Source organism: Triticum aestivum, chromosome 3D (assembly GCF_018294505.1).
Source record: "Triticum aestivum cultivar Chinese Spring chromosome 3D, IWGSC CS RefSeq v2.1, whole genome shotgun sequence".
Taxonomy (NCBI): Eukaryota; Viridiplantae; Streptophyta; class Magnoliopsida; order Poales; family Poaceae; genus Triticum; species Triticum aestivum.
In genome coordinates, this window is record NC_057802.1 from 566,980,998 (window position 1) to 567,007,518 (window position 26,521).

A 26,521-nucleotide genomic window follows, 5' to 3' on the forward strand; every position below is an offset into this window, starting at 1 on the left:
AACTTTTTCAAATGTTCAAAAAAAATCGTAAAAATTTTGTAGATAAAAAATGATTGTGGATTCACAAAAATGTTCGTGGTTTTGCAAATAATGTTTGCATATTCAAAAAATGTTCATAAGTTTGAAAAAATGTTCATGATTTTTTTAAAAATGATAAAAAAAACTCAATTTGTTTTGTGGATTACGCAAAAAGTTCATCGATTCAAAAAATGTTGATGAATTTTAAAAACTGTTTCAAATTTTTAAAAATGTTTGTCAATTCATACAATGTTTACCAGTTTAAAGAAAATGTTGACGTTCCAAAGAAGCTTGTTCGTCAATTCGGAAAATGTGCATGATCAAAATCAATGTTTGCGAACTTGAAAAATGTTTAAAATTTTATTAAAAATGTTCACGATTTCAGAAAAATGTTCTTTATTTGATAAAAAAGTATAAGCATTTTAAAACATGCTCGCAAAATGAAAAGTAAAATTGGTAAATAAGAATAAGATGATAAATTGAGAATTAAAATAAGTAACGGAAATTAAAAAAGAAAAGAAATAACGGAAATAGGAAAATAAAAGAAATAACTAAAATGAAAAACCCAAAAGGACGAAATAAAAAACCCGGTCGAACCATCCCAAAACCGAAAAGACTAGTTGGGCGGGCCCAAAATGTGTACGTGGTGGAGGAGATTTGTTTTTTTAGGGGAGGAGATTAGTTAGAAAGATACTCGTAAAATGTCTGTAAAAAGCCCATTTGATTAGCCGAGGGGCCCATTAGCGCGGAACAGCCAGATTTTCCAAATTTGGCTCCAGAAACCCTTTATCGCCCCCGCCCACCGATTCCCTCGAGGAGTCCAGGTGCGCCGCCTCCCCCTCCTTCCTTCAGGAGAAGCCTTTTCTCGCCCCGGCCGCAAGGCGCGTGGTGTCTTCCGCCGGCCGATTCTCCCGCGAAGTTCAGGTGCGCCGCCTCACCCTTCCCCTCCTCCGCCCCTCTCCCCCATCTCCCCGCACCACGCGCCGCCTTTTCTGCGGGAATTGTCTTTTTGTTGACGAGCACTGCTCTAGGGACGATAGTTTTTCAGACGAAATCTGGACGATAGATCAGATCATCCATTAGATTGTAAAAATCATTTCGCAAATCAGCACCGTTCAAGATAGGCATCGTTAAGATTTCGTCCGTGCACTATCGATCGTTTGCAGAGCAGTTTCTTTTGCTGACCGGCAAAAGAAATCCCCATCCATGGCGCATGCACTGGCCAGTTCCCAAAAGGTCTTTGTTTCAACAGGTAGGTTCCGTGTTGACAGTAGTTCTCGACTCAATCCGTTTTGTTTTTGTGCTGAATCTCAGGTTTTTCAAGATACGTGGGCTTGGGACGGGTCGGGAACAGCAAGAAATTCAGACTCAGGTAAATCCGGCAGTCATTGCCACACCAAAGCTTCCGGTGGTCAGTATTGGTGATATTGTTTCATGATGATATTTATGCGCTATTGCGCCGCTCTATGCACATTCCAGTGGTTAAGTCGAGGGCAAAGAAAAGAAACCAGATTTGTCTTCGTTTATGAATTACTAACCACTACATTCCTAAATGTCGATACATCTTCACTTATGCACAGAACACAAGTAGAGGAGTGTGGCGCACTTAGGAAACTGGTGTTTCTCTCCTTATTGCTATTTTGTTGCAAATATCACATGTCATTTAGCGTATGTGTATAAGGGAAAAAGCCTGGTAAAAAGAAGTTCCAATAGACTTTGTTGGTATCATACATAAAGGGGTGGACAGAAGGGAGAGGCTTGGACTTTCTTGATTATGGTGGTTTCAGTGCACATTTCGCTAAAACACATCTGACTATAGGATAACACAAAATCACAGTAAAGATAAACAAACCTGATAGCCATATGGTCGAATCCCATTTCGCAGTTCGCCTATCAAAGCCCATCTTTCATTAAGTTGCCATCTCCACTGAACCTAGGCAAGCTGACAATATTTTTCCATATCAAATTCCCTAACCCCAATTTACTTTGGTCTCTTTTGCTAATTAAGCCTTAGGACTATTAGGTAAAGATGTAACTTAATTGGATGAACATATCATACAATCTACGGGTAATAAATAGAGAGAATTCCTTATTTGGCCCTTCTTTAAAATTTGTTTCCCTTTTTGGCCCAAAAAACTTGCTTCTTCCCTTTTTGACACTTAAACTTTATTTTGTTCCTTATGTGACATTTCCGTTAGTTTTGGCTAGTAGCGGTGTTAAGTCTGACCTAAAAAGACCATTTTACCCCTTGTGTAGTATGTGACCAGATTATTTACATGCAAACACAGAGGTAACATGATATATATTTTGTCATGGTTGAATAAACAAACAAAAAATAGTACCATATGTCTAAATACAAAAAAATGTTGCACGGGACTAACCATAATTACTACATTAGGAGCAGAATAATGACGACCCATTCAGTCTCTACTGTAGCGTATAAATTTGTACAGATTAATGTTACTGGTGATAAATTAGACCGCGGCATGTCAACAAGTGATATCCCTTAGCTGTGTTCGCGCCTCGATTGTGGCACACGCTCATGCCATTTTGTTACAGATTGACTAGCTACAATTTGCAAGAAGCCAAGAGCACAAGCTTCTGATAACTTGTATCTCCAGCGAGTCGTTCCAAAAAATGTCTCCATCAAATCAAATCTAAATAATCATCTAAACTACAGTCACTACCTTTTTTTTTTTGCGGGTGAATGAGTCACTACCTGCCGAGATTGAATTGATCCAATCGAGTAAGAGCTACTCCGATCGCGTACGCACGTGAGGTGCCGGCTAGACTAGCGTGGACTGTTCCAACATGCAAAATCTATCGAGTTGCTAGCTTCCTTGCTTCTTGTGCTAGCTTTGCACGTACTTGTGTGATTAGCACGTCCGCATATATAATACGTCGGACACGTCCGATGCAATATCTGTGTAGTATCATGTTTTTTGATTTAAAGGTAAAGAAAAAAATGGCGATATGGCCACCGGGACGGCGCCGACACGGTGACACGTCGGGGACACGGGAAGCCCAGTACTTGCTGCCTTGCTGGTGCCGTGCTGCGTCCGTCCGTGATGCCTGTGTGTGCTTGCTGCCGTTTGGATGCGCGTGTGCTTGCTGGGTATGTGTGCATGCTTGTTGTGTAGGAGTACTCGTGCGTGTGTGTGTTTGCGCTGCCGGCTGCTGCTGGGCGCTAGCGTGGCTCTCGCGGATACACGCCATGCATGCCAGGCTCTCCCGGATGGAGCTGCAACACGACTGGTGGGCGGGGGTGGATATGAATATTTGAAAGTGGGCTTTCTTGCAACACTTACATCCATTCATGTTCACGCCCCTTCTCCTTTTTTTTGCTGACATACTACCACCAGGAGCAAAACTGTCTTTGTACGTGCCAGTTAACACCGCTGGATGGAAAAATGGATGGAAGTGTCACGTAAGGAACAAAATCAAGTTTAAGTGTCAAAAAGGGAAGAAACAAGTTTTTTGGGCCAAAAAGGGAAGCAAATTTTAAGGAAGGGCCAAATAAGGAATTCTCCCTAATAAATAAGGGAATGGAGACAAGTTTAAAAGAAGAATCACAGTCAAAATAATCTGCCTATTTTACATGATAGACATGTTTACGAACGTGGGATCAATTGTTTGCCCGTGCTTGCAGTATTCAATCGTAGTAGTAGGATTATGATGCTAAAAATTCCTTCTATTATCCTCACAGGCCACCCAACGCTTGAGTTGCAATTTTTATTCTGCCTCTGCCAACCTTTTTTTCGAGAACCCTCGGTTTGTGTCTATATATTAAGATATAGAGGGGTTACAATTACAAGGAGATATTCAAAGGTCTCAGATATAGCCACGCCACAACCGCAACTAAGGCTAAGTAATCATTCTCATTGGACTACCATTGTCTACCAACTTCCGTTGTCGGCATTGATCTTTGATTTGGTTAGTTACATTTGCTGCTGACATGAATTTCTTCTTGAAATCACACTGATCTCTTTTCGGTCAAATATATCGCATGGTGCAGTGGCCATCCAGTTGAAACCACCGCTAGTCCTAATGGGGAGCCAGTAACTAGTTCTTTCCAGTCAAATGGATTGCATGGTGTTGTGGCCACCAAGTTGAAACCACCCCTAACCACAGTGGGGAGCCACTATCTGGCGAGGCTCCATGAGGACTGTAACATGTCATGCCTTGTAGGAGGCAACATCAATTCATCACATGATACCGACGCACACCTCGCGAGAGGATACACAACCGACTAGGAGGTGGTTGATAGTTTTCAGTGACCTTGTGCACAAAGGGCACACATCTGGATGTGGAAGGGCGGGAGGCTGCAACACGCTAACCTATCAGAGGTCCAACATCTATCTAGCAGTGCGGACCAAGCTAAAAAGCTTATATTTGGGCGCATCCCAAGGTTTCACACTAGCGCAGGCATGCAGTACCGAAGCTTAGGGTACCTGGTAAGCAGTACACCAGGCCTACTGGGGAATGGCGCAAGTTCAGTCGGAATTTCCCAATGTCGAACTTGATCCGCACTATCACACTCAACCATATTCACGCACAAGCCCGAAGCCCCCACGAACACCTCTAGAAAGTGTCGAAGGTAGGCATGGTCAACATGCATGGTCACACCTAACCACCACGGCATTGAGCATGTTGATGACTAGCATGAAAAGCATCAAAGATTGGTCCCCCTATTGTAGGACACAAGCATGCCAAATGAGGTCCCTCGGGCTACCATTGATGAGGACCCGAGCTAATGGTGCACGAAAACAATGCAAATTGCTCCCTCCGCCTCAGACCAGACCGAATCGAAGTGCGCGAGTTGTCAAGCTTAATGAGAACGGCATCAACTTCCTTTCTATGCATCATCTTGACCATTTGCTGAACCAGGAAAAAGTTTCGGAATGCTATGACCCTTCGCAATTGCTCCCTTGTTTGCTGCGTCAACCTCAGGCAGACGAGACACAAGCCGATTCTCCATCATCTTAACAATGAGCTTCGAGGAGTGAACTTGGATAAATAGGATGGAAATCCCTTTCATTTATCTCCAAATCTTTCTTTGGAAGCAGTGTCCAGAAAGCCTGAATGAGAAGGTGTAACAAGCTTCCACTGAGATGGTACAATTTTACAATAGCCACCAATAAATCAACTTTGACTGTTACTCAAGGGGATTGGAAGAACACGGGCAAACACTCGTCCAAAGCCTAGAGTCATGTCCTCAGGAAAAGCATGGATCATGGCTCACACTTCCGTAGAGAGAGGTAGCTTGAACTTGGACAGGTTTATCGCTAGATGCAGCTCAGTAGATCAATGCAATTGGCGTGTTCCATGGGTTCGCCGAGGATGGACGAGAAAAGTGACGAAGCGAGAGCTTCCATCTCTTGCTACGACAAAGCCACTGCACCATCTAACCAAAGCTCAGAATGGATTCAGTTCGCGATGCTTGCTCACATGGATGTGAAAATAATTGCATGTTCATGCCCCCTCCTTCATTCACAACAGGCGGAATCGCTACCACACTGTTGTTCCTTGAGGAGAGGCGAGGCCTAGAAAGTTGTGTTTGAGCTTAGGACGAAGCCACAACTTTTTCGGTTGAAAGCCGATGGAATTCTCTGAGTCACCTTTGGTGGCTAGATCGTAATTAATTAGTTGACGGACAAATATGCATTTATCTCAGAATATGAGCTCATGTGTTGCATCTATCACGTGTTGAGGTTTACTTGGTTGCTAGTGCTCAAATGAGTTAGTATAGTGCTCTCAAATTGTTCTTTATGTGTACATTTGTTGTTATACCTAATATTTGGTATTCCTCTTTTCATCAAGCAATATCCAAAATGAAACTCAATGCTTGAATGCCAAATACAACACCTTCTCCATATGTTCCATATTAGAGGGCATATCTTTTTTTCTAAGACCAATGACACCTCCAGGGGGCACAATGTTCCTTGACACTTTCGGCGCCGAGGGTTCTTTTACCTCGAGCCTCCACTCCGGGGAGGGGAGGTGGTCGAGGACTTGGCCGAGCACCGTCGCCGGCGGATTGGATGACGCGTGTGCGGTCTGTTTTGGTCAGGGTCACAACAATACCTATGGAAACCTTGTTACGACTTCTCCTTCCTCTAAATGCTAAGGTTTAATGGGCTTCTCGCGACGTTGGGGGCAGCGAACCACCCCCGTCATTGCGATTCAAACACTTCACCGGACCACTCAATCGCTAGGAGCGACGTGCGGTGTGTACAAAGGGTAGGGATGTAGTCAACGCGAGCTGATGACTCGCGCTTACTAGGCATTCCTCGTTGAAGACCAACAATTGCAATGATCTATCCCCATCACGATGAAATTTCCTCTTTTCATCAAGCAAGATCCAAAAGGAAACCCAATGCTTGAATGCCAAATACAACACCTTCTTCATATATTCCATATTAGAGGGCGTATCGGTTTTTTTCTAAGACCAATGACACCACTAATTAGTCCTTGTGCTCACTCCCACACGCCTCAGGCCACACATGTTGTACCAAAATTAACAGTGGGCTATAGCATGTTGCATGGTCACCATCAATTAGCATGCGCTTTGTGCAGCAATCAGCGGGAATCGCTCGCATGCATGGCCATGAACAATCAACACCATGTAACAATTAACAGGGAAAGGTTAATGGCAAAGTCAATGAGGTGCTATTCAAAGAGTGGTGCCAAGGCGAGGATGACTCAAGCACACATGATAGTGGGGCATGTCGAGGAGAAGTGGATCGGTGGAGATAGGACACCCTGTTTTTCTTGTTTTTGTGTAGGAAGAAAAACAACGAATAACACCCTTTAATATGGGATGAAGGGGTAATAATTACACACGTCTAATTGAAATTAAATATATATTAGTGGGATTACAGTCGAGGAAAGGCAAAGGCATTGTGAGCTTGAGATCTTGTTTCAGTTCTAACTTGACCAAAATAACAAATAACTTTTTACTTGCTTGCATAGGTGTTGCATATCTTACAAGATTTCTAAACCATAGATTATTACGATTTTTTCTTGGTTGGATAATTTGGTACTACTTGGGAAGATAGAAAAACAAAAAGGATTGATTTGTGACCGATGACAGGTTCTTGCGTGGCAAGAACCATGCGTTTACTAACTCTCTAGGAGACAATGGAAACATGTCTTGATCTTTAGCCTCAAGGTAATCCTTGGCTTGATTGCTATCTAAATATCTCATTGGAAGAGCAGACGAGATGAAGAAAATGAGGGAGTTTAGAAATTGGATGTGCAAGATATTTCCCACCCCGGCATCCCTAAAATACTAGCTGTTAGATGTACTTCATGTGGAATTGTCTTGCCATGGTGATTTATCTTGTTCTGACTCTTGCCCTCATCTTTGTTCTAAACATTCCACAATGGAGTGACTGCTTTCGCACACTCGAAGCAGGCCTATTGGTTAGACTCTTCTTTGAGCTGCCCAAGTTCTTGTGGTGTCTTGACCAAACTTCTTATCTCTTTCATCATTCTTTGACATACTGAGAATCTGTCACTAAAATGGTGACTGCCATTGATATCTTGGGAATCCACTTATGTTTATCATGTTTTCTTAATGGTCTTCGATGCCATGTTCTTAGTGTGAGATGTTGAGGCCATAAGCTTTTCCATGCATGCATTGTTATCTCCTGGGCGATAATCCTCTGAAGCACCTTCGTGGGAGTGAGCTTGTTGAAGTTGTTGTGATCATGAATGAGCATGCCTGAGTATTGCTGATGATATAATTATTTATTTTTGTAGCTTAGTGTTGATATTGAGGTATGCATTTTATTTAACTTAGTTGAGTTTGGGATTCTTAATCTTCTGAGTTGACACAACATTTTATTGGTGTAGTTGCGTGGCTCCGAATGGACCTAATACTTCCAGTTAAAGTTGGAGATGCTATAGAGACAAGATCCTTTGATCGTGGTTATAGGGGCGCATGGTTCCGTGGCAAGGTACAATGTGCAATTTCTTTAACTCTTGCTTGTTCATGTTTGTAAATACATCTCCCCTTTGTTAGTACGTTTTGAATTACTATGCGCACGTATTTTCATACATGATACTTTCATAAGTGATACTCCCTTTGTTCCATAATGTTGTGCATATAGATTTTTGGAAATTTAAGTTTGGTAAACTATGACCAAGTTTGTGGAGAAATTTTCTAATATGAGGCATATATCAACAGATACATCACGAGCCCTACTTTTATATTGTATTTATTTGTTATTAGTAATGTTAATATTTTTCTCAATAAACCTGATCAAACTCTACAAGGTTTGACTTACCAAAAAGTCTATAAGCTCTATTATGGATTAAAGGAAATATTATTTACTTTTCATGGTCACCATAACAAATTTCAAAGATTAATAACTTAATTTTGTAGCTATATCTTTGAGTTTTGCCTCATCAAAAAAGTACTCCCTTGGTTCAGGTTTATTAGGCCCTCCCCAAATCTTAAATTTTGAGATTACAAGGCCCCTCATCTATCCTCTCTCCTAACTGCATCTGTATTTACTCAGTTTCTCTTGGTTTCAAAATCGGTATTAATTCCATTGCATTCATGCAAGCCATTCTGCTTATCTCATTTTGTGGTAATCCATCTCATATGCTCCAACTTGGATATTTTTACTTTTGAGTTTGGACAAAGGCCTATTTTGTTTTGCATTATGAGATGGGATGTTGCTAAACCATCTCAATTTTATTTCCAGCTCACCGACATGTGTATCAGGGACGGTCACCTGGAGTGTCAAGTGGAGTATATAGACTATCCAGATGAAAGTAAGTAATTGTTTTATGCCGATAAATCAAGAAGCCAATAAAATTAGTTTCTTCTGTTGAAATTTGTTATTTCCTACTCTAGGTTTGTTCGAGTGTTTGTCTATTTGGATAATTGTTTTAATTCTTCCGCCTAATTTTTTGAAGAGAAGAAAAATGCTGATTATTGGAGTCAAGGCTATCTTGAGCTGACGGTGAACTTTACAAAAACTTTGTAGCTTAGCTCCCTTCCTACAACCTACATTTCTTGTAGCTTACTGAAGCAACACAAGGGAGTAGCTCCACACTTTTGCTATAAAGTGTACATCACAAGTGTTGAAGGCATTAGGAGTTCAATCCACACCTGTAGGCCTCCGGATGGAGGCTGCTCGATTAGCCACATTGGCTGAGCGAGAGCGCTTGGCCCGAGTGGTGGAGAACTTGATGGCGCGTCCTCGGAACACTCCTGGCACCAGTCTGTCTTGAAGGTGCCTGTTCCCAATTGCTGATGCGGGAGCCTACCCCGCCCAGCACACCGCAATGCAAGGGGCAACCACTCAGATAGCAGATTTAATTTAGCCGTTAGGTTCAACGGTGGATGATATTCGTCATGTTATTGCTTCACCCATAGTGGCTTTGTGACAAAATGTGACAAAACCAGGCGGACACGCAATCGCATAACTGTTGCTTTCCAAGTCGGCTCGAGCTGATACCACAACATTGAGCCACAATCCTCATGTGGGCCGCAGATCCAATGCTTTGCCACCTTGTCAGGGCGTATCTCCTCCTCGATCTAGTGATGTGTCGCATCATGGGGATCTGACTCCACCACGCCACGAAGATCCATCTTGTGCCTGAAGATGTTCACCTAGTCGCAATGATTATTCACCTCGCCACCAGGATGTTTAACCCCCATGTTATGGCTACTCACCACGTCAATGAGATGTGTCTCCTTGGCGTCATGGGGATTCTCCATGCCATAGGATGATTGACCCGTCCTAAGCAGGGATGATTGACCGTTGTGATGCTCAGGATCATTTGGCCCAGAATCGGGGACAGGCGGAGCGTGGTTACTATGAAGGGGATATTCTGAGTGCTTCTAATATTTCAGGTCCCTTGTGTTTTAGTCTGAATGGCATCTGATGGTGATAAATACAACGAAAATTCCAAACCTGAAACTTGGCTTGATTATTATCTCATTCGGATTGGTTGCAGTGATGATGGTGTTGCTATGAATCACCTTCCACTGGTGCTGGAGGGGTCAGCTCGAGCTTGGCTCAAGCACTTGCCGCCCAATGGTATTTTCAGTTGGGGAGATTCTCAGAGGGTTTTTTGTCAAAAAATATGAAGGCCCTTACAAGCGTCCTGATGGAATGACGGAGCTGTAGTTGTGCGTCCAGAAGCCCAATGAAACCACTCGGGAGTATATCCAGAGATGGGCTACAATTCATAATTTAGCAAGGCATCATATATTGCAACCAGTGCCTGAAACTTGGCCACTTGGAAGTTGGCACCTTGGGCCGACTGATGGAAATAGCAAACGGCCATGCAAATGGTGGGGAAGAGGAGCGAATCCTTAGAGGCAAGGGACATGCAGAGCCGTCTCATCAGAAGAATAACAATCAGTCAGGGCCAAGCATGAACAACAATAATAATAGTAACACCAAGCGCAAGTCAGATGGGAAGATGGTGTCAGCGGCACCGAGTTGGTGGCAATTGCCAATCAAAACAAAGGAAAAGGAAACCAGAAGAAAGAGTGGATACCTCGTAAAAAGGAAGCCACAGAAGGTGATATTCTGGACAAACCGTGTATCATCCACATCACCAAGGACGATGATGGAAATCTTGTATACCTGAACCACACCACTCGGCAGTGCATGGCTCTAAAGACGACGATGTCAGGCAAGTTGGCCATCAACGCCTTCTGAAGGCAAGAGCAAAGACGAAGAGGAGGATGACCAAGACAACTGGTATTTGAGAGAGCAAAGCGTACTCTTGATCTTTGCAGATCCTGAGTCAAAACGTGTGCATAAGCTTTGTAGTCGTGGATGTGAATGTCGTCGTAATCTCAACTCCTAAATACTTGGATTGGTCGGAAATATCCATTACTTTTGATTAGTTGGATCAGCTAGTGCATGTTCTAAGAGCTAATCGTAGATCCACTTGTGAATGGTTACCGACTGCGGTATGGACTGATGGATGGCGACAATGGGATAAACTTAATCTACGCCAGCACGCTGAAGCACATGGGCATTCCCTTATCCAAGTTGAGTGTGATCTACATGCAGTTCCATGAAGTGATCCCATGAAAGAAGCCCTGAGTCTTTGGGGCTAATTACCTTGGAGGTAGTGCTTCGTGACAAGATTTTTTTTAGAAAGAGAACCTCATTTTCGAGGTGGTGGATTTCTAGAGTGCATAGCATGCAGTTATTGGGCGATCAGCCTACACCAAGTTTAGGGCTTGACCGTGTTATGTGTATCTGAAACTTAAGATTCTTGGCCCAAAAGGCGTGATTACTATCTTTGGCAATGTCAAGGGAGTAGAGAATTGCCTGCAGAGGGGCTTGGATATCGTTGATGCTCAAATGGTGGCATTCGAGCTAGAAGAATACAAGAAGACCGCAGAGTAGGCTGATCCATCTTCGAGATGGTGGATTTCCAGAGTGCATATCATGCAATTCTTGGGTGATCCGACTGAAACATTAATACTTACCAGCAAGCTTCTAAGTGGATTGGTTTAGGTGATCCACTAAGTACCTCTCATTGTCTTCCATAACATGGGTGATTCTTTCTATGTCTTGTTCATGATGGGCCTTCTCCTTGTGTTGAAGATCTTTCAGGCTAAGGAAGTTCATCTAAAGTTGCCGATTTTCAGGGTTAAGCTTGTCGTTCTTTTTCTTAAGGTTTTCAACTTCCTCTCGGTACAACTTGTTCAGTTTAGCAATTTCTTCAAACTCATTCAGCTGATGTTCAACCTTCTTGGTTTTCAGTCGAGTCTCCTTCTTGTTCGCTAGCTCGGCATCCCTCTCCTTCAGAGCCTTGGCCAGCTTGACATCTTTTGCCTCCAGTCTCTTTCAGATGGTTTTTGCACATACTCAATTCTCTAGTTGGTTGGTCAATAGTCTATTTTCAGCAGGTGTATCTGTCAGAATCAGTTAGGACAGGGATGAGAAATAAGGTTAACTAAAGATAGTTTGATTTATGGAACTTACCGCCATTGTAGTCTCCAGTTAAGATGCAATTGATCCCTTTTCTGCAAGTCATTGTACAAGCTCATAGGTTTTCTGTTCAAACAGAAGATGAAAATTAAACCCGGAGAGTAGTTCATTCGAGACTCCAACACTAACTGATTACATGTAATCACTCGGAGTCTCGGGGGCTACACCCAGTGGGTGCACTGCTCGTGCCCCCACTGGAAGAAAAGTCCTAAGGAAATAATTCAACTTTATTTTAGTTGATTTTTTTGGAATCCGTCTGGTTGTCATGGGCTTGAAGCTTAGAGAGCCAAGTCTATGAAGTTCAAAAAGCAATTAATTCTAATTCAGTCGGTTCATCCGAATTGGCTGATTGCTATGGTCTTGGTGCATAGATAGCTAAGTCCATAAAGTACTAATATTCTGTACTACTCTAGAGACTTTGACCAACTGCCAGCAGTTAATCGTAGCCTCAAGGGCTACACCCAGTGTGTGCACTAATTGTGCCCTCCACTAGAAGAAAAGCACAAACTAAATTCGGTCGGACGACGGACATCTAACAGATAGCCATGGGCTTGGAGCTCAGAGTGCCAAGTCCATGAAGTTCAAAGAATTTGTACTCTAGTTTAGTCGGAATTTGGCTGATGGCCATGGGCTTGGAGCTGAGAGAGCTAAGTCCATGAGTTTCAAAAAATAAATCCTACTTCTACTCTTCCGACTCCGATCAACTACCAACAATTAATCGGATCCTGAGGGGCTACGTCCACTAGGGCTAGAAATTCACAAAGTAATTCAGCCGGATATCTGGCATCCGAGTGATTACCAATAGGCTTGGACTAAGAGACCCAATTCCGTGAAAGTTGTGCCAACAAACCTGCAACGGCACATAATTTATCCGAGACTGTCAACACTAGTTTTCCATATGTGTAAATTATTCCTTTTATATACTGACAGAAAGGAGATGGAATAGACTCTACAAAGTTCCCCCAAAATGTCGTAATCAGAAAGCAGGTCAAAATAGGGAGATCATGTTACGACCTCCTTTTCCTCAATGGTGTTGGGAGAATGATATTCCTGAGCATTGGCCACAGATGGATGTTGTAGCAGTTGTAAGCAGTCCTTGGAAAGTAGGTGACTTGATTGACTGGTGGTACAAAGATTGTTTCTGGACTGGCAAAATTATCGAGTTGCTGGGTGAAGACAAAGTTAAGGTAAGAATTTATATTGGTGAATGCAAATGGCACCAGCTTGCCCCTTTCATGAAATCAAATACCTAGACATTTTTATTTGAACTCATCTTAATTGTTTTGTCAAAAGGTTAGCACATTTTCCATTTTCAGAAAATCACATTAGGGTTGGAGTATGAATGCATATTCTTGTTTTATTTGCATATAATGATTTCTAAAGTTATTATGCTTTTTTTGAGCAAAGACAATTTATTATGCTTTTTTTGACCGGAACAAGTTATTTCTTGTTTTGACTTGGACCCAAGTTTTATGCTTGCTATATCTGCACATAATTATTTAGTGAACATGTTGCACACATGTTGATTTCAAGTCGTGCTTGCTATATTTGCACAAAGATTATACTAAATTTTGTTGTGTCGTACTGGTGCATGGCGATAATGTGAAACAGAGAAAGGACTACAAGTTGTAAGTTATCAAACAAGTAATGATCCTTAGTGCTAAGTCACAAGAATTTCTTAAAAGAAAATTCATATTCATAACACTAGGAGAAGAACCACAACTGTAAATATATCTGCCACTAGTGTTGTTGGTACCAAATTTTGCTTGTGCTATAGATGAAAAATTGAGAGCGGTCTTAGCCGAAGTATGACGGGTATGGCATCAAAAAGAAGGCAATTCTTTCTATTCGATAAAAGGATTTGAATGTCTCTATGCACACATGGTTTGTTGTTTTGTTCGTACTGTAATATTTTCTTGTTGGATTTTATTTGTATTGATAACAAACTTATTTCCCTTTTCATTGCACGAGTGTATAATTTACAATACTTGCATTTGTTGCTTCGTTTGGTGGTGCATTTAATATGAGTTGTATTGTACTTTTTCTACTTGGTCCTTGTCTACAGATAATTTGTCCTGAGAAACCAATAGGTGAAGGTGGATGTTGGGCTGCCGATACAAAGGACCTTAGGCCAGCGCTTGATTGGCCCCTCTTAAAAGGTTGGACCGCCCCTCTTTCACAGGTAACTGGACTCTCATTCACTACTTGATGAAAAATTCCTATTTGATCTCATCCTTAATAGTGCTATAACCAGTTTTTCGAATACCAACGTGCTCATTTAACAAGGTTTGTAAAATCATGTGCAATTAACAAGATTCAACTACATTTGTTAAAGGTCATATGCAACTAACATGTTCTACATCATAGTTTCAAATACGCAGTGAGCTAAATGAGTTGTTGATTGATAATTAGTTAGCATACCCTTTTTGTTTCCCTAAAGAAGGCTAATACCATTTTCCCTAGTGGGAGTATTTTTATGGTTAAACATGTTGTACTGTTCTCAATCTTCCATTTTGTTCAAGATGGTTTAATACCCTATTGTGTTTCATTTGATGCGAAATTTACAATTAGTAACTATAATTGGTTGTCAGGCTTTCTAATTGGTAATTCCTCACGAGGATTCTTGTTTGTTGAAGTTGAATCCATGGAGGATACTTGGTGTTTTTTGTATTTATTTCTTCGCAAGTCACAAAATGCAAAATTATGCTAGTTGGGATATTTTCGTTCGATTAATGCTAATGGATTCTAGTGTGACCCTGCTTTGGGAGAAGAGTGATCAGGCTTTCTGCCCCTTCTCACTGTTGTGTCTTAACATTCCATTGACATGCTTGATCATTTTGATCCAAATAGGGATCTACAAGTCCAAGTCGTGTAAGATGATTCTCTACTATGAAACTGTAGAGAAGAGCACTACTAGAAGTTATTATAAGCAAGAGCAACCTTTTACTCCTTAGTTTGCTTTTTATTGAGTGTCTACTTGATTATTGTTTTCAGTTTTTACCGTCCCCTTATTCCATAGTTTACCCCATCTAACAAATTTAATCCCTTACGTGGTTTAGTGTCATGGGGCACATGATAGCCTATGGAATAAAACACAAAAAGCCTATGGAATAAAACACAAAGGTGAGGAAAAGACAAAAATGGATAAATCAGATAATTCTTGATACTCTAAAGACTAGGGGGGGGGTGATATGTTGAAAATTACACACGTGGGGTGTTGATGCCAACGAGATATAAAAAGTCTACTTGCCCCCCTTAGGTTATGTGTTCTGACCCCTCAAGGTTTAGACCCTGATCAACCCCCTGAAGTGGTTTTGGTGTGTGGCATCACACGTGGAGTGTTGACATGTATTAGTTGCCGGTATGGGCTACCATATCACGTTGGATCTGAGTATCATTGAAATAAAAGTGTTCCTACTCTCTTTATCCCTAAAGCCCCAAGAAAGGAAGAAAGTATCACATCCTTGGCAGCATATCCTGCCATGGTGGCAAAATAACCCTCAAACATCCAATGGGGTTATTTGGATGGTGCTATCCAATAGTGTAATACATGTTAGAAATCCGAGGGGAAGACAATCATACAAGGATCAACGATCACAACAATATGTCACAAAGGTATTACGTCTAATGACGGAGTTTGAACATGAGGCCTACACCTTCAATGCAGGACTACGAGTGCTCCTCCCCATTCATATTGCTAGAATATCACACATCGGTCGACCGAGCGTCAACACATGCCACCCACTCCCTCAGTGCACCTCTGCTATTATGGGCATTGGTTACATTCCCCACAATATAAACGACATTAAATTGCGAGTAGTGCTAAACTATCAGAGGCACATACCGTATGGGCCTGACAGACCAAGTCGACCAAAGAGTACCTATGGGCCCCTGAGGCCTAGAGCCGATCGTGCAAAGTTGGGCACTTGGAGGAATAAGGATGTGTTGAAGTGTATCAAATCCTACAAATAGTAATAAGAAAAGAGATGTCCTCTGGTCCACATCATAGGATATTTCCATTGAGTCTAGGCTAATGTTTATTTTCCTATGAAATGTGGAGGATAGGAAGAATTCCGGGTTCCCATTTTCTTTGCACAAAAATATCATTTTTCATTTTCGGAGTGTGAAAAATGGTTTTTTTGTGAAGAAACTACCAAATATTTGTTGTAAAATGGGGCCACTCCATTTTTCAAAAATATTATACCACATTTTATGTATAATTGACCAAATGGTTGCATGCAAATGCTTTCGATTCACCTCTCATCAAAAACACAAAATTTCGCTAATTTAGTAAGAACTGGGTCAAATTTGAACTACCGCTACCTCGTAGTTTGCTCTTTTATAAAAATAATTTTTGGGTACAAAAGTAGCTATCTCAACAGGGAACCACCAAGAGTTTTGCAACATTCCACACCTAGATACAAACGGTCATGTCGTCAACTTTGACCGCATTTTGAAACTAGCACAAAAATTCCAAAATAAACCTTTGCATTGTGCCATCATATGTGACCTAGTTTCTAGGAAAAACAAGAAACTTGAAATACAACAATTTTTTTAGAAAGTATTCTCATAAATGAGCTGCCATGTATGAAGTTTCATTGCTTTCAGGGCAAAATGATCAATGTTATGGCTACATTAATGACATAGTTTGTTAAAATGACCCAATATTCTGCACATGTGTGTATCTTGGGATGGCAAAGAATGTTGATTTTGGGGTTTTTCATTTTCTTTGAAAAAAAACATTTTTCATTTTCTGAGTGTCAAAAATGGTTTTATTTTTGTGAAGAACGTACCAAATATTTGTTGCAAAACGGCACCACTCCATTTTTTCAAAAATATTAGACCACATTTTGTGTAAAATTGACCAAATTTTTTTCAAAAATATTAGACCACATTTTGTAGTAGCGCTTGTTTTATAGCTAGTAGTAGCGCTGGTACCAGCGCTACCACTAAGGCGCTACAGCTAACTAGTAGCAGTAGCGCTGGAATGGGAGCGCTACTGCTATACCTAGTTAGCAGTAGCGCTTGTTCTAAAAAGCGCTGCTGCTATACCTAAGTAGCAGTAGCGCCTGTTCTAAAAAGCGCTGCTACTAACTTTTCCTGTATTTTTAAAAATACAGCTTATTTTCGTTGTGTGGTTTTATATACAGTACTTTCATCATATGATTTTATGACCATGATTACCTATTCTATATAACAGTGGGTGAAATAAACGTGGCATAGATTCAAGTGGAGGCAACATGTGGTGCATGTCGAAAGTACTACTCTAATCCAAACTTGAACTTGTTTGGATTAATAGTACTTTCGATGTGCACTACATGTTGGCTCCACTTGAATCTAATCCATATTCATTTCACCTACTGATATATATAATAACTCATCATGCTCATATAACAACTTAGCATCATGCATCATCGATCATAATAATAAATAACTCATCATTGGTATCATAATAACAAGTCATACTCATCATCATCGATCATACAACTTCTACTCGATACCACATCATCATCATAGTCATCTAACCAATCCTATTTAGTTGTTCTTAGCACATGATCATGAGTATTATTAACTAGGACCCACTACCTTCTCTTAGGTAAAATAGCATAAAACAAGATAGGCCCTGACTCTCCATTATGGAGAATGCAGATTATCCTGTCTCCAATTCTTGCCTTTCGCACAATGTTCCTTCCGCACTGCCACTGGCCCACCCAACCGCCACCAAAAAAGGTTCGGGTCAACGACGGGCTGGCTCCTCACCAAGCTACGCCCCCGGAAGGTAGCACCTCCCAGTATCAGCCCGGCGGAGCCCAGTCCCGGACATGCTCCTCACCAAGCCCAGGCCTCCTCTGCCGAGTCGACGACGAGGATGCGGGATAGGCATCGTCGACGTCGATGCGGGAATAATTGGTTTAACTAAAAAATAAACTAGTTCTATTAATTTTCTTTCTAAAAATAAACTAGTTCTATAGTAAAATTTTAATTAGATCATCAAATCTCATATACCTAAATTTTCTTACTAAAAATAAACTAGTTTTATTAATTCAACTAGTTCAACTAAGCACTTACTATAAATAAAATAAACTAGTACTTACTAAAAATAAGCCAGTTTAACTAGTTCTATTAATTTTCTAACTAATTTTATTAAACACTTACTAAAAAACAGTAAAAAAACTATATTGAATTTTTCTATAAACTAAACACCACTGCCCTAAATTAGCATCTACTTAATTAGTTACCTAACCTACTTCCCTAACTAAAAAACATCTAAGTTAATTAACTAAATTCACCTAAGTTACCTAACCTAATGAACTAAATGGATGGAGGAGGAGTACCTCACGGTGGTGGAGGAGGCCGACGGGGGAGGAGGCCGGCGCGGGGAGGAGGCCGGTGGGGGAGCAGAGCCGGCGCGGGCGAGGGTGGCCGGCGGGGGAGCAGAGCCAGCGCGGGCGAGGGCGGCCGGCGGGAGAGCTCCGGCGCGGGGGAGGGCGGTGCGCGGGGGAGGGCGGCGGCGACGACGGCGGAGAGAGGCGAGTGAGTGTGTGAGGGCGGGGGAGTGAGAGAGAGAGGTCGAGCGCGGGCCGTTGGGCTGGATAAAGAGCCCGTAGTAGTAGCGCTTATATGTAGAAAGGGCTACTGCTACGCCCGGTAGCAGTAGCACTTCATACATAAAAGCGCTACTACTATGCCTGGCCTGCCGGCAACGGCCTGGCAATTGTAGTAGCGTTTTTTACAAAAACAACGCTACTGGTAAGTGCATAACAGTAGTGCCTTTTATGAAAAACGCTACTGATAAGTAGTAGCAGCGCTTTATTATAAAAAGCGCTACTACTATGATACTGTCTATAAGCATTTTTCTAGTAGTGAATGGTTGCATGCAAATACTTTCGCTTCACCTCTCATCAATAAGACAAAATTTCACCGACTTAGTAGGAACTTGGTCAAATTTGACCTACAACTGCTATCTAGGTTGCTCTATATTTTTTCTAAAAATAATTTTTAGATACGAAAGTAGCTATTTCAACAGAGAACCACCAAGACTTTTTTTGCAATATTCCACACATAGGTACAAATGGTCATGCCGTCAACTTTGACCGCATTTCAAAACCGGCATAAGAAATTCAAAAAAAATCACAAAAAATGAAAAATCATTTGCATTGTGTCAATATATGTGAACTAGTTTCCAGGGGAAATAACAAACTTGAAATATGGCAAATATTTTTTAAAAATTGTTCTCAGAAATGAGCTGCCATGAATAATGCTTCATGGCTTTCAGGGCAAATGACCAATGTTATGGCGACATTAATGGCATAGTTTGTTAAAATGACTCAATATTGTGCACATTTGTGTATCTTCGGATGGCAAAGAATGTTGATTTTAGAGTTTTCATCATCTTTGCACAAAAAAACATTTTTCATTTTTGGAGTGTCAAAAATGGCTTTTTTGTGAAGAGCTTACCAAATATTTGTTACAAAATGGGACCAATCCATTTTTGAAAAATACTATACCACATTTTATGTACAATTGACCAAATGGTTGCATGCAAATTCTTTCTATTCACCTAGCATAAAAAGATAAAATTTCACCGATTCAGTAGGAATTGGGTCAAATTCGAACTATAGCTGCTTCGTAGTTTGCTCTTTATTTTTTATAAAAATAATTTTTAGGTACAAAAGTAGCTATTTCAACATAGAACCACCAAGATTTTGCAAGATTCCACAACTAGGTACAGACGGTCATGCAGTCAACTTTGACTACATCTTGAAACCGGCATAAGAAATAAAAAAAAAATGTAAAACCTTCGCATTGTTTTAATATATGTGACCTAGCTTCCTGGGAAAATAACAAACTTTGAATACGACAAATATTTCTAAAAAGTGTTCACAGAAATAAGCTGCCATGAATGAAGATTCATGGCTTTCAGGGCAAATGACAAATGTTATGGCTACATTAATGGCATGGTTTGTTAAAATCAATGTTGGGGATATTGCTTATCGGGAACTTATCGGTTGACCCATGATAAGGGGTAAATCGACCAGTTTATCAGCATATCTGCCAATTAATCACCATATCGACTGATTTATCGTTCGATTTATCTTATCGGTCAGACAATGGTAAGCGATAAATCAGCCAATTTATCGAAATATTGGAAGATATCTTGATCAGTGGTTAAAATGACCCAATATTGTGCACATGTGTGTATCCTGGGATGGCAAAGAATGTTGATTTTGGGGGTTTCATTTTCTTTGCAGAAAAAAATAATTTTTCATTTTCTGAGTGTCATTTTTTTTGTGAAGAACGTAGCAAATATTTGTTGCAAAATGTCACCACTACATTTAAAAAAAATATTAGACCATATTTTATGTGCAATTGACCAAATGGTTGCATGCAAATGCTTTCGCTTCACCTCTCATCAAAAAGACAAAAGTTCGTCGATTCAGTAGAAACTGGGTCAAATTTGAACTACATCTACTTCATAGTTTGATCTTTATTTTTTATAAAAATAATTTTCAGGAACAAAAGGAGCTATTTCAATAGAGAACCGCCAAGAGTTGCAAAATTCCACACATACGTACAAACGGTCATGCCGTCAACTTTAACCGCATCTCGAAACCGGCATAAGAAATAAAAAAATAAAAAAGGAAAACCTTCACATTGTGTCAGTGTATGTGACCTAGTTTCCTGTAAAAATAACAAACTTGAAATACGACAAATATTTTTAGAAAGTGTTCTCAGAAATGAATGCTTCTAGAGCGATGATTGATCCATGCTGAAGTTCACGACGACATGTCAAATGGTTCTTGGAGTACTATATATGGTTGTGAACGCTCATAAATGAAGTGTGCTAGGAACTGCGATTTGTCGTCATGAATTGCATGCACTGTGCTCTTGGATACAAGGTTGCAGTTCTTGCTTCCTTTACAGTATCTAGGAAAAGTGTGTTTTCTCTAATAATAACCGCGAACGTACGTACGCTCGTCTACTTTATAGGTGACGAGCAACGCAGCCACACATGTGCTTCCGACATGATGATGCAAATGCAAGCTGACATATGGGAGACTTTTATTTTCAGGTTTTCTTTTTTTTTTATTCAGGGATTTTTCTTCAGGGGCTAGGAAAAAGAGTTTCCTACTATCACGTTAACAGCGATTTCCTTGTGCGCTAACGGCCTAACGCTAAGCCCAGCCGGCAAATAAAAAAAGCCCAGTCCGTCTTGTACTCTATCCCAGAGTTGTATACGCAAGCGAAGCGTATCTGAGCGAGATTATATATCTCTAAAGAAAACGCCGCCGCCACAAGCGCACCTCCGCCTGCACGGAAGCAGCTGCCAGCCGGGGACGACCATGAGGGAGGCCGCAAGACTAGGAGCCACGCCTCTCCTCCACGGCCTCCCAGATGATATCGTCATATGCGAGATCCTCGTCCGCCTCGACCCCAAATCCCTCCTCCGCTGCCGCGCCGTCTGCTGCATCTGGCGCAGCGTCACCTCCGCCCGCGACTTCCTCCTCTTCCATCATGGCCGCCAAACGTCCCTCCCCATCCTCTACGGCTACTGCTGCGAAGGCAACGATGTCAAGTCCACAGACATCATCCCCTTCAACCACCGGGCAGCGCTCGCAGCCGACCAGCTTCACTCGGTCGCGCGACTTGACTACGCACACTTCCGGCCGGTGGCCTCCTCTGACGGCCTCCTCATCCTCTCCTTCTGCTACGCCTACTTCACCATCTGCAACCCGGTAACTCGTCAGTTTGCATGCCTCGGTAGGCTCTCTGGCTTTAGCCTATTGGGAATTTACCCTCACCCGCCTACAGGTGAGTACAGACTGCTCATGCATTCTTCGGAATCCACAAAGCAAACTTCTTTTCGTTTTCATGACCGCACCAATTGGAAAGCTAGGAATCAAGTTGGTTGCTACGTCTTATCACTGGGATCTGGCAAGCTGTGGAGGTACATTGACTCTGCGGATACCAATCAACTTCAATTCAGCAACACATCTGTGTTATTGTGTGGTTGCTTGCATTGCCTAGTACGACATGGGAGCGATAGCAACATGATAATGGTGTTCGACACCATAGCCGAGTCGATCCGGATGATGCTTGCTCCGGTTTTTTCTGGCGGGTGTGATGCCCTATTTGAGATGGATGGTAAGCTTGGCATGTCCAGCTCTAATGATGCAAAGACAATCATTGATATATGGGTGCTGCAGGAGTATGAAAGTGAGGACTGTATCTTAAAGTGCCAGATTAAATTGCCGGTAACGGAGATCAAGGCGTTGTGTAAAAATCATGAGGACGATGAATTGTGGGATGTGGTTGCCGTGCATGCGGATGGTAAATTGTTCGTGCTGATCAAATGTACCGAGTGGCTACTTCAGGTTGACATGGATGGCAAGTTGGTCGCCACTTTCCATCACAAAGGTGTCCGTCCTACTCAATTGCAGCTCAAACAAAGTCTTGTTCCGCATGCCTTCTTTCCATCACTACATGGTTATGTTGTGAACGGTTGGCCTTTCATCCGAGAGTGATGTTGAGTGAGCTGGTAGTTCTTACGATTGGCCTTTCATCTGAGAATGATGTTGAGGGAGCTGGTAGTTCTTAATGTTCTAGATATTTATTATATCGTCATGAGCTTACATATGAATTGGATCCACTATGAGCCTACTATTTTTCTTTGTTGATGCATAAAAATTGTAAGCAATAAGCTCTATCTCTGATTGTTACATTGTTGCATGAAATATATGCTTCTATCGGTACCCCTTTCGGAAGAAGGGAATATTGCATGTGTCAATGCCAAAATTACCAAGTAATTTTGATGTCCTAATCTGCCCCATGTCTCTCCTTTATTGAACTACAGAACCAATTTTGGGTTTTACCTAAGCCTCTGGGGGTCTTCTTACTACCTACAGTACTAGTGAGCAATATACCTCCCTGATGTCTCTATTTCTTCAACTCAAGAATTGACTTTCCCTTTTATTATCTTGGTCTTCTTTTCTGTGAGAGATTATCTGGTGCCCTTCTCAATAATCAATAGTTGGCGATCGACATGTGTTTCATTATTTTTTGTTATGGTCCACCTAGCAATGAGATGTGGCAAATTGTCCTCACTTTTGAGTTGCAAGTTGCACCTGGTTTTTGACGAAAAAGGGTTCCCCGCTTTATATTATAAAGCAAACATCACCAATTACAACTGAAGCCGATACAAACACACACCACACACCCAAGGCAAGATACAACGGTCCCGGGCACCGACACACCACCCCACCGACTACCAAGCAAACTAAAGATGACGAGGAGGAAGACCGCTTGGAGCCTGCAGAGACCTCCATCATGGGCGTCCACGACAGAGAAGTGAGACGGACAACAACGAAGCCAAGACTCCAAAACAGTGCCTCCAAGAAGGGAACGACCAAGGATAGCCTCCACCGCTCGATCCCGAAGATCAGGTTTTCACCCGAAGCAAGACGAGGAGTGAGAGCACCACGACGGTGCCTTCAGGAAGGGCTACGATAGCAACGGCCGCCGCCACCGCCGGCATGTAAAACTGGGCAGGAGGTGTACCCCGGTGCTCACACCCCGCCGCCACATCCTAGCTTCGTCAACCACCTGCAACCACGCCACCCGCGTAACAATGATTGCCCGCCTGCACCTGAGACGCATGCTCCGCCCACGAACTTCGCGCCTCCCACCACAAGGGCTGCCGCCCTACCATCCGACAACTCCACGACCAACCAAGGCACCGGCTTTGGCCTTACCGACCCCAACCACTGACGGAGCCGCCAGCGACCGCCCAGATCCGAAGAACGGCAGACCGAAGACCACGCAACACTAGGCCGGGGAGAGGGGGAGGGGAGGAGCGGAACGAATCCACAACTGGCACCCCTGCCGGCGATGAAGACGAAGGGACACCACTAGCCCCCCATCTCTCCTGACCAACCCCCCACCAAACACCTCTGTGCCTCCCCACCATGGCCGCTGCCTCGGACCACCGCCGGACCACGAACCGCCGCCCGCCCACCAGCAGCAGCAGCCAAGGAGCCTTGGGGAAGCCTTCCCGTACCGCCCGTCCCTGACCAGGTCGCCGCGCGCACACACCGCCACCACCAGCCCCCACACCAAATCTGGCCACCTCAACTCCATCGAAGCAGAGCACCCGCAGCCGCCGCGCCACCTCCAAGACGCTTCCGCCGCACCCGCACCCGCAGCCACCGCAATCGAGCGCACCTGGATCCGCGCCGCCGAGCCCCGCCATAGCTCGGCGCCTCCAGTGGCCAGCCGGTCCGCACCAGCCGGGAGATCCACGCAGAGAGGGAGAAGAGGCCCTGTCGCCGCCTACGCCGGCTGGGCTTCGCCCGACGGCGCCTCCAGGAATTGATCAGGCTTGATGTTTAGATCCTCTCTGCAATAAAGGTATTGGCGGCGCAGCCACCCACTTTCACTATGTTTTCACTTCTCTTTTATATACCTTGAGAGTTGTTACTTCTGTTAGTATCAAGCGATGCCGGCACTTAAAACAACACTGTATATCATCTAATTGCCAGCATTAATTCTCAGTCTCCAAGTTGAAAATATCCATATTGTTATCTTCTGTGCTTGTAGCTACAACTTCAGTTTCTACTTTACAAACATCTGGTGCTTTAGTTCACTCACTTCAATGTACGTGCCCATTTAAGTAGAGAAGCTAATATACAGTTTTATAGGTAGCAGCAGTTCATATTCTATGCACGTATGCAATGGTTTGAGTATAAGCTTTAATTAAATAAAGGTGATAGCAATATGTTAATCTTAGTTGCATCTCAGCTGGCTGGCTCTTTTACAACTTCACTTGTACACATTACACAATGGTGTTTTGCTTAGAAAAACTTGTTTAGAAACGACAAGTAATAATGGGGCCTCTGAAGCTTCTACTGTTTTTCAGAGCACCACACATTCAGAATTCCGGTGAACATTTTGCAGCCATAATTTTTTAGAGTTGTTCAGCTATGATTGTATTGCTATTATTAAGGATATTTATACCTACCGGCAGTAATCTCTGCATTATAATATTTCCATTAATCCTATGTTTCGCTCATTAAGCTGAGCTTCTTTGCTATTTTTCAGGTTTGGGAAACTTTCTGTATCTTGTTTGACAGATGCATGAAAGCACTAACAGTTGGCTTTCTTTGGGGTATCAAGATTCATGCTAATCTTCCCTTCTACATTTGGGTGGGCGGGGCGTGACTTTTTCTGCCAATTATTTTGGTAAAATATTTATATCGAAACAAGATCCGTCTAGTAGTATATATACTGGTGGTTGGTTGAAAGAATGATGTGGCCATTCAGTTTTGAACCACCAGTCTACTTAAAACATTAATGTCTAAACATTATGTTTATTCTTCTGCTTCCTTTCGGTGAAAGGCAAAAAATCTAGTGCTTTCATTTTTTGGGGGTCAACTAAGCACTATAAGAGCTGACAACCAAGAGGACCTAGGACTAAGAGAGCTTAAAATTACGTGATATTAGATAATCGCTGCTAGCTGTGTCTTTAATCTTGTCGTCTACTGTCAGTAACTTGTGGTAATTGGCCTGGTCACACCTGTTCAGTGGTCAGCCAGAACCTATACTTGACTTGTGTGAGTAGCAGCATGGTACATAGTGTAGCCCATGAATGTGAGCAGTGCACAGCAAGGTGAGGGAGTGGAGCTCGGTCAGCAGCAGTATATATATATATCTGGTCGAGTGGAGCCTTCTCCTTGTAACCTTTATCAGGCTCTCTCCCATTCAGAGAGTCAAAAACTGAAAAAGAGAAAAGAAGGGCAGGCACAAGAAGTGCCGCCTGGAACAAAATTTCGGTGTGCTGCGTACTCTGTTTCCATTCCATTCCTCTGCACCGGTCTGTTAGGTTTAGGTGTTGCCTTGGAGTCCACCACCATAGAAGTGAGGCTGGGCAAGACTCTGGCCAACAATCCCCTCTGCTTCACATTATGTGCCCAATTGAGGTGATGTTGTCGCCTCACAACCTGTGCCCATTGTTGAAATCAAGACGAGTTCTGTTTTCCATGTGCACCCATGCTTTTTTGTGAGAGAGGTTAATGGCATTCTTGTTGGACTTTAGGCTGCTTTTTTTCCTCCACTGACCAAATGGGTGAAACATTGAATTAGATCTATCTATACCACTATATAGTGTGCCAATAGTTTCAAATATTAGTCCTTGGGTATGCCCATCCAACAGTCAAGAGATTGCAAATCCGAGCATTATCATCCGTTGGATAAAGTTTTCAACCCATACGATTCTACCACGTGGCTTTCTAATTTAACCCCCAACTCTACCATCTCATGTGTTCTAGAAACATCTATCCACATGCTTATCTGGTCCTCTAATAAAAAGGGACTAGAACAATCTGGATTCTAGAGAGGTAAGAACCAAGTTGGATCTTGTCCAATACTATTCTAGGAAAGGAAATACATATTTAAATGTATTTTCCCACGCTTTTTATACTCCCTCCGTTCCTTTTTGTAAGGTGTATTTGTTTTTTGATAAAATTCCA

General features: G+C 42.4%; 1 protein-coding gene across 1 annotated transcript; it reads left to right on the forward strand.

Annotated features, from left to right (window-relative positions):
• The first annotated feature begins 808 nt into the window (after positions 1–808).
• Positions 809–25,303, forward strand: LOC123080543 (uncharacterized). Its single transcript, XM_044503471.1, has 7 exons — positions 809–942; positions 1,333–1,390; positions 7,876–7,979; positions 8,733–8,802; positions 12,927–13,183; positions 14,062–14,178; positions 25,095–25,303. The coding sequence occupies exons 3-7, from the start codon at positions 7,890–7,892 to the stop codon at positions 25,212–25,214; spliced, it is 654 nt and encodes a 217-aa protein (XP_044359406.1). The 5' UTR covers positions 809–942; positions 1,333–1,390; positions 7,876–7,889; the 3' UTR covers positions 25,215–25,303.
• The last annotated feature ends 1,218 nt before the right edge of the window (positions 25,304–26,521 follow it).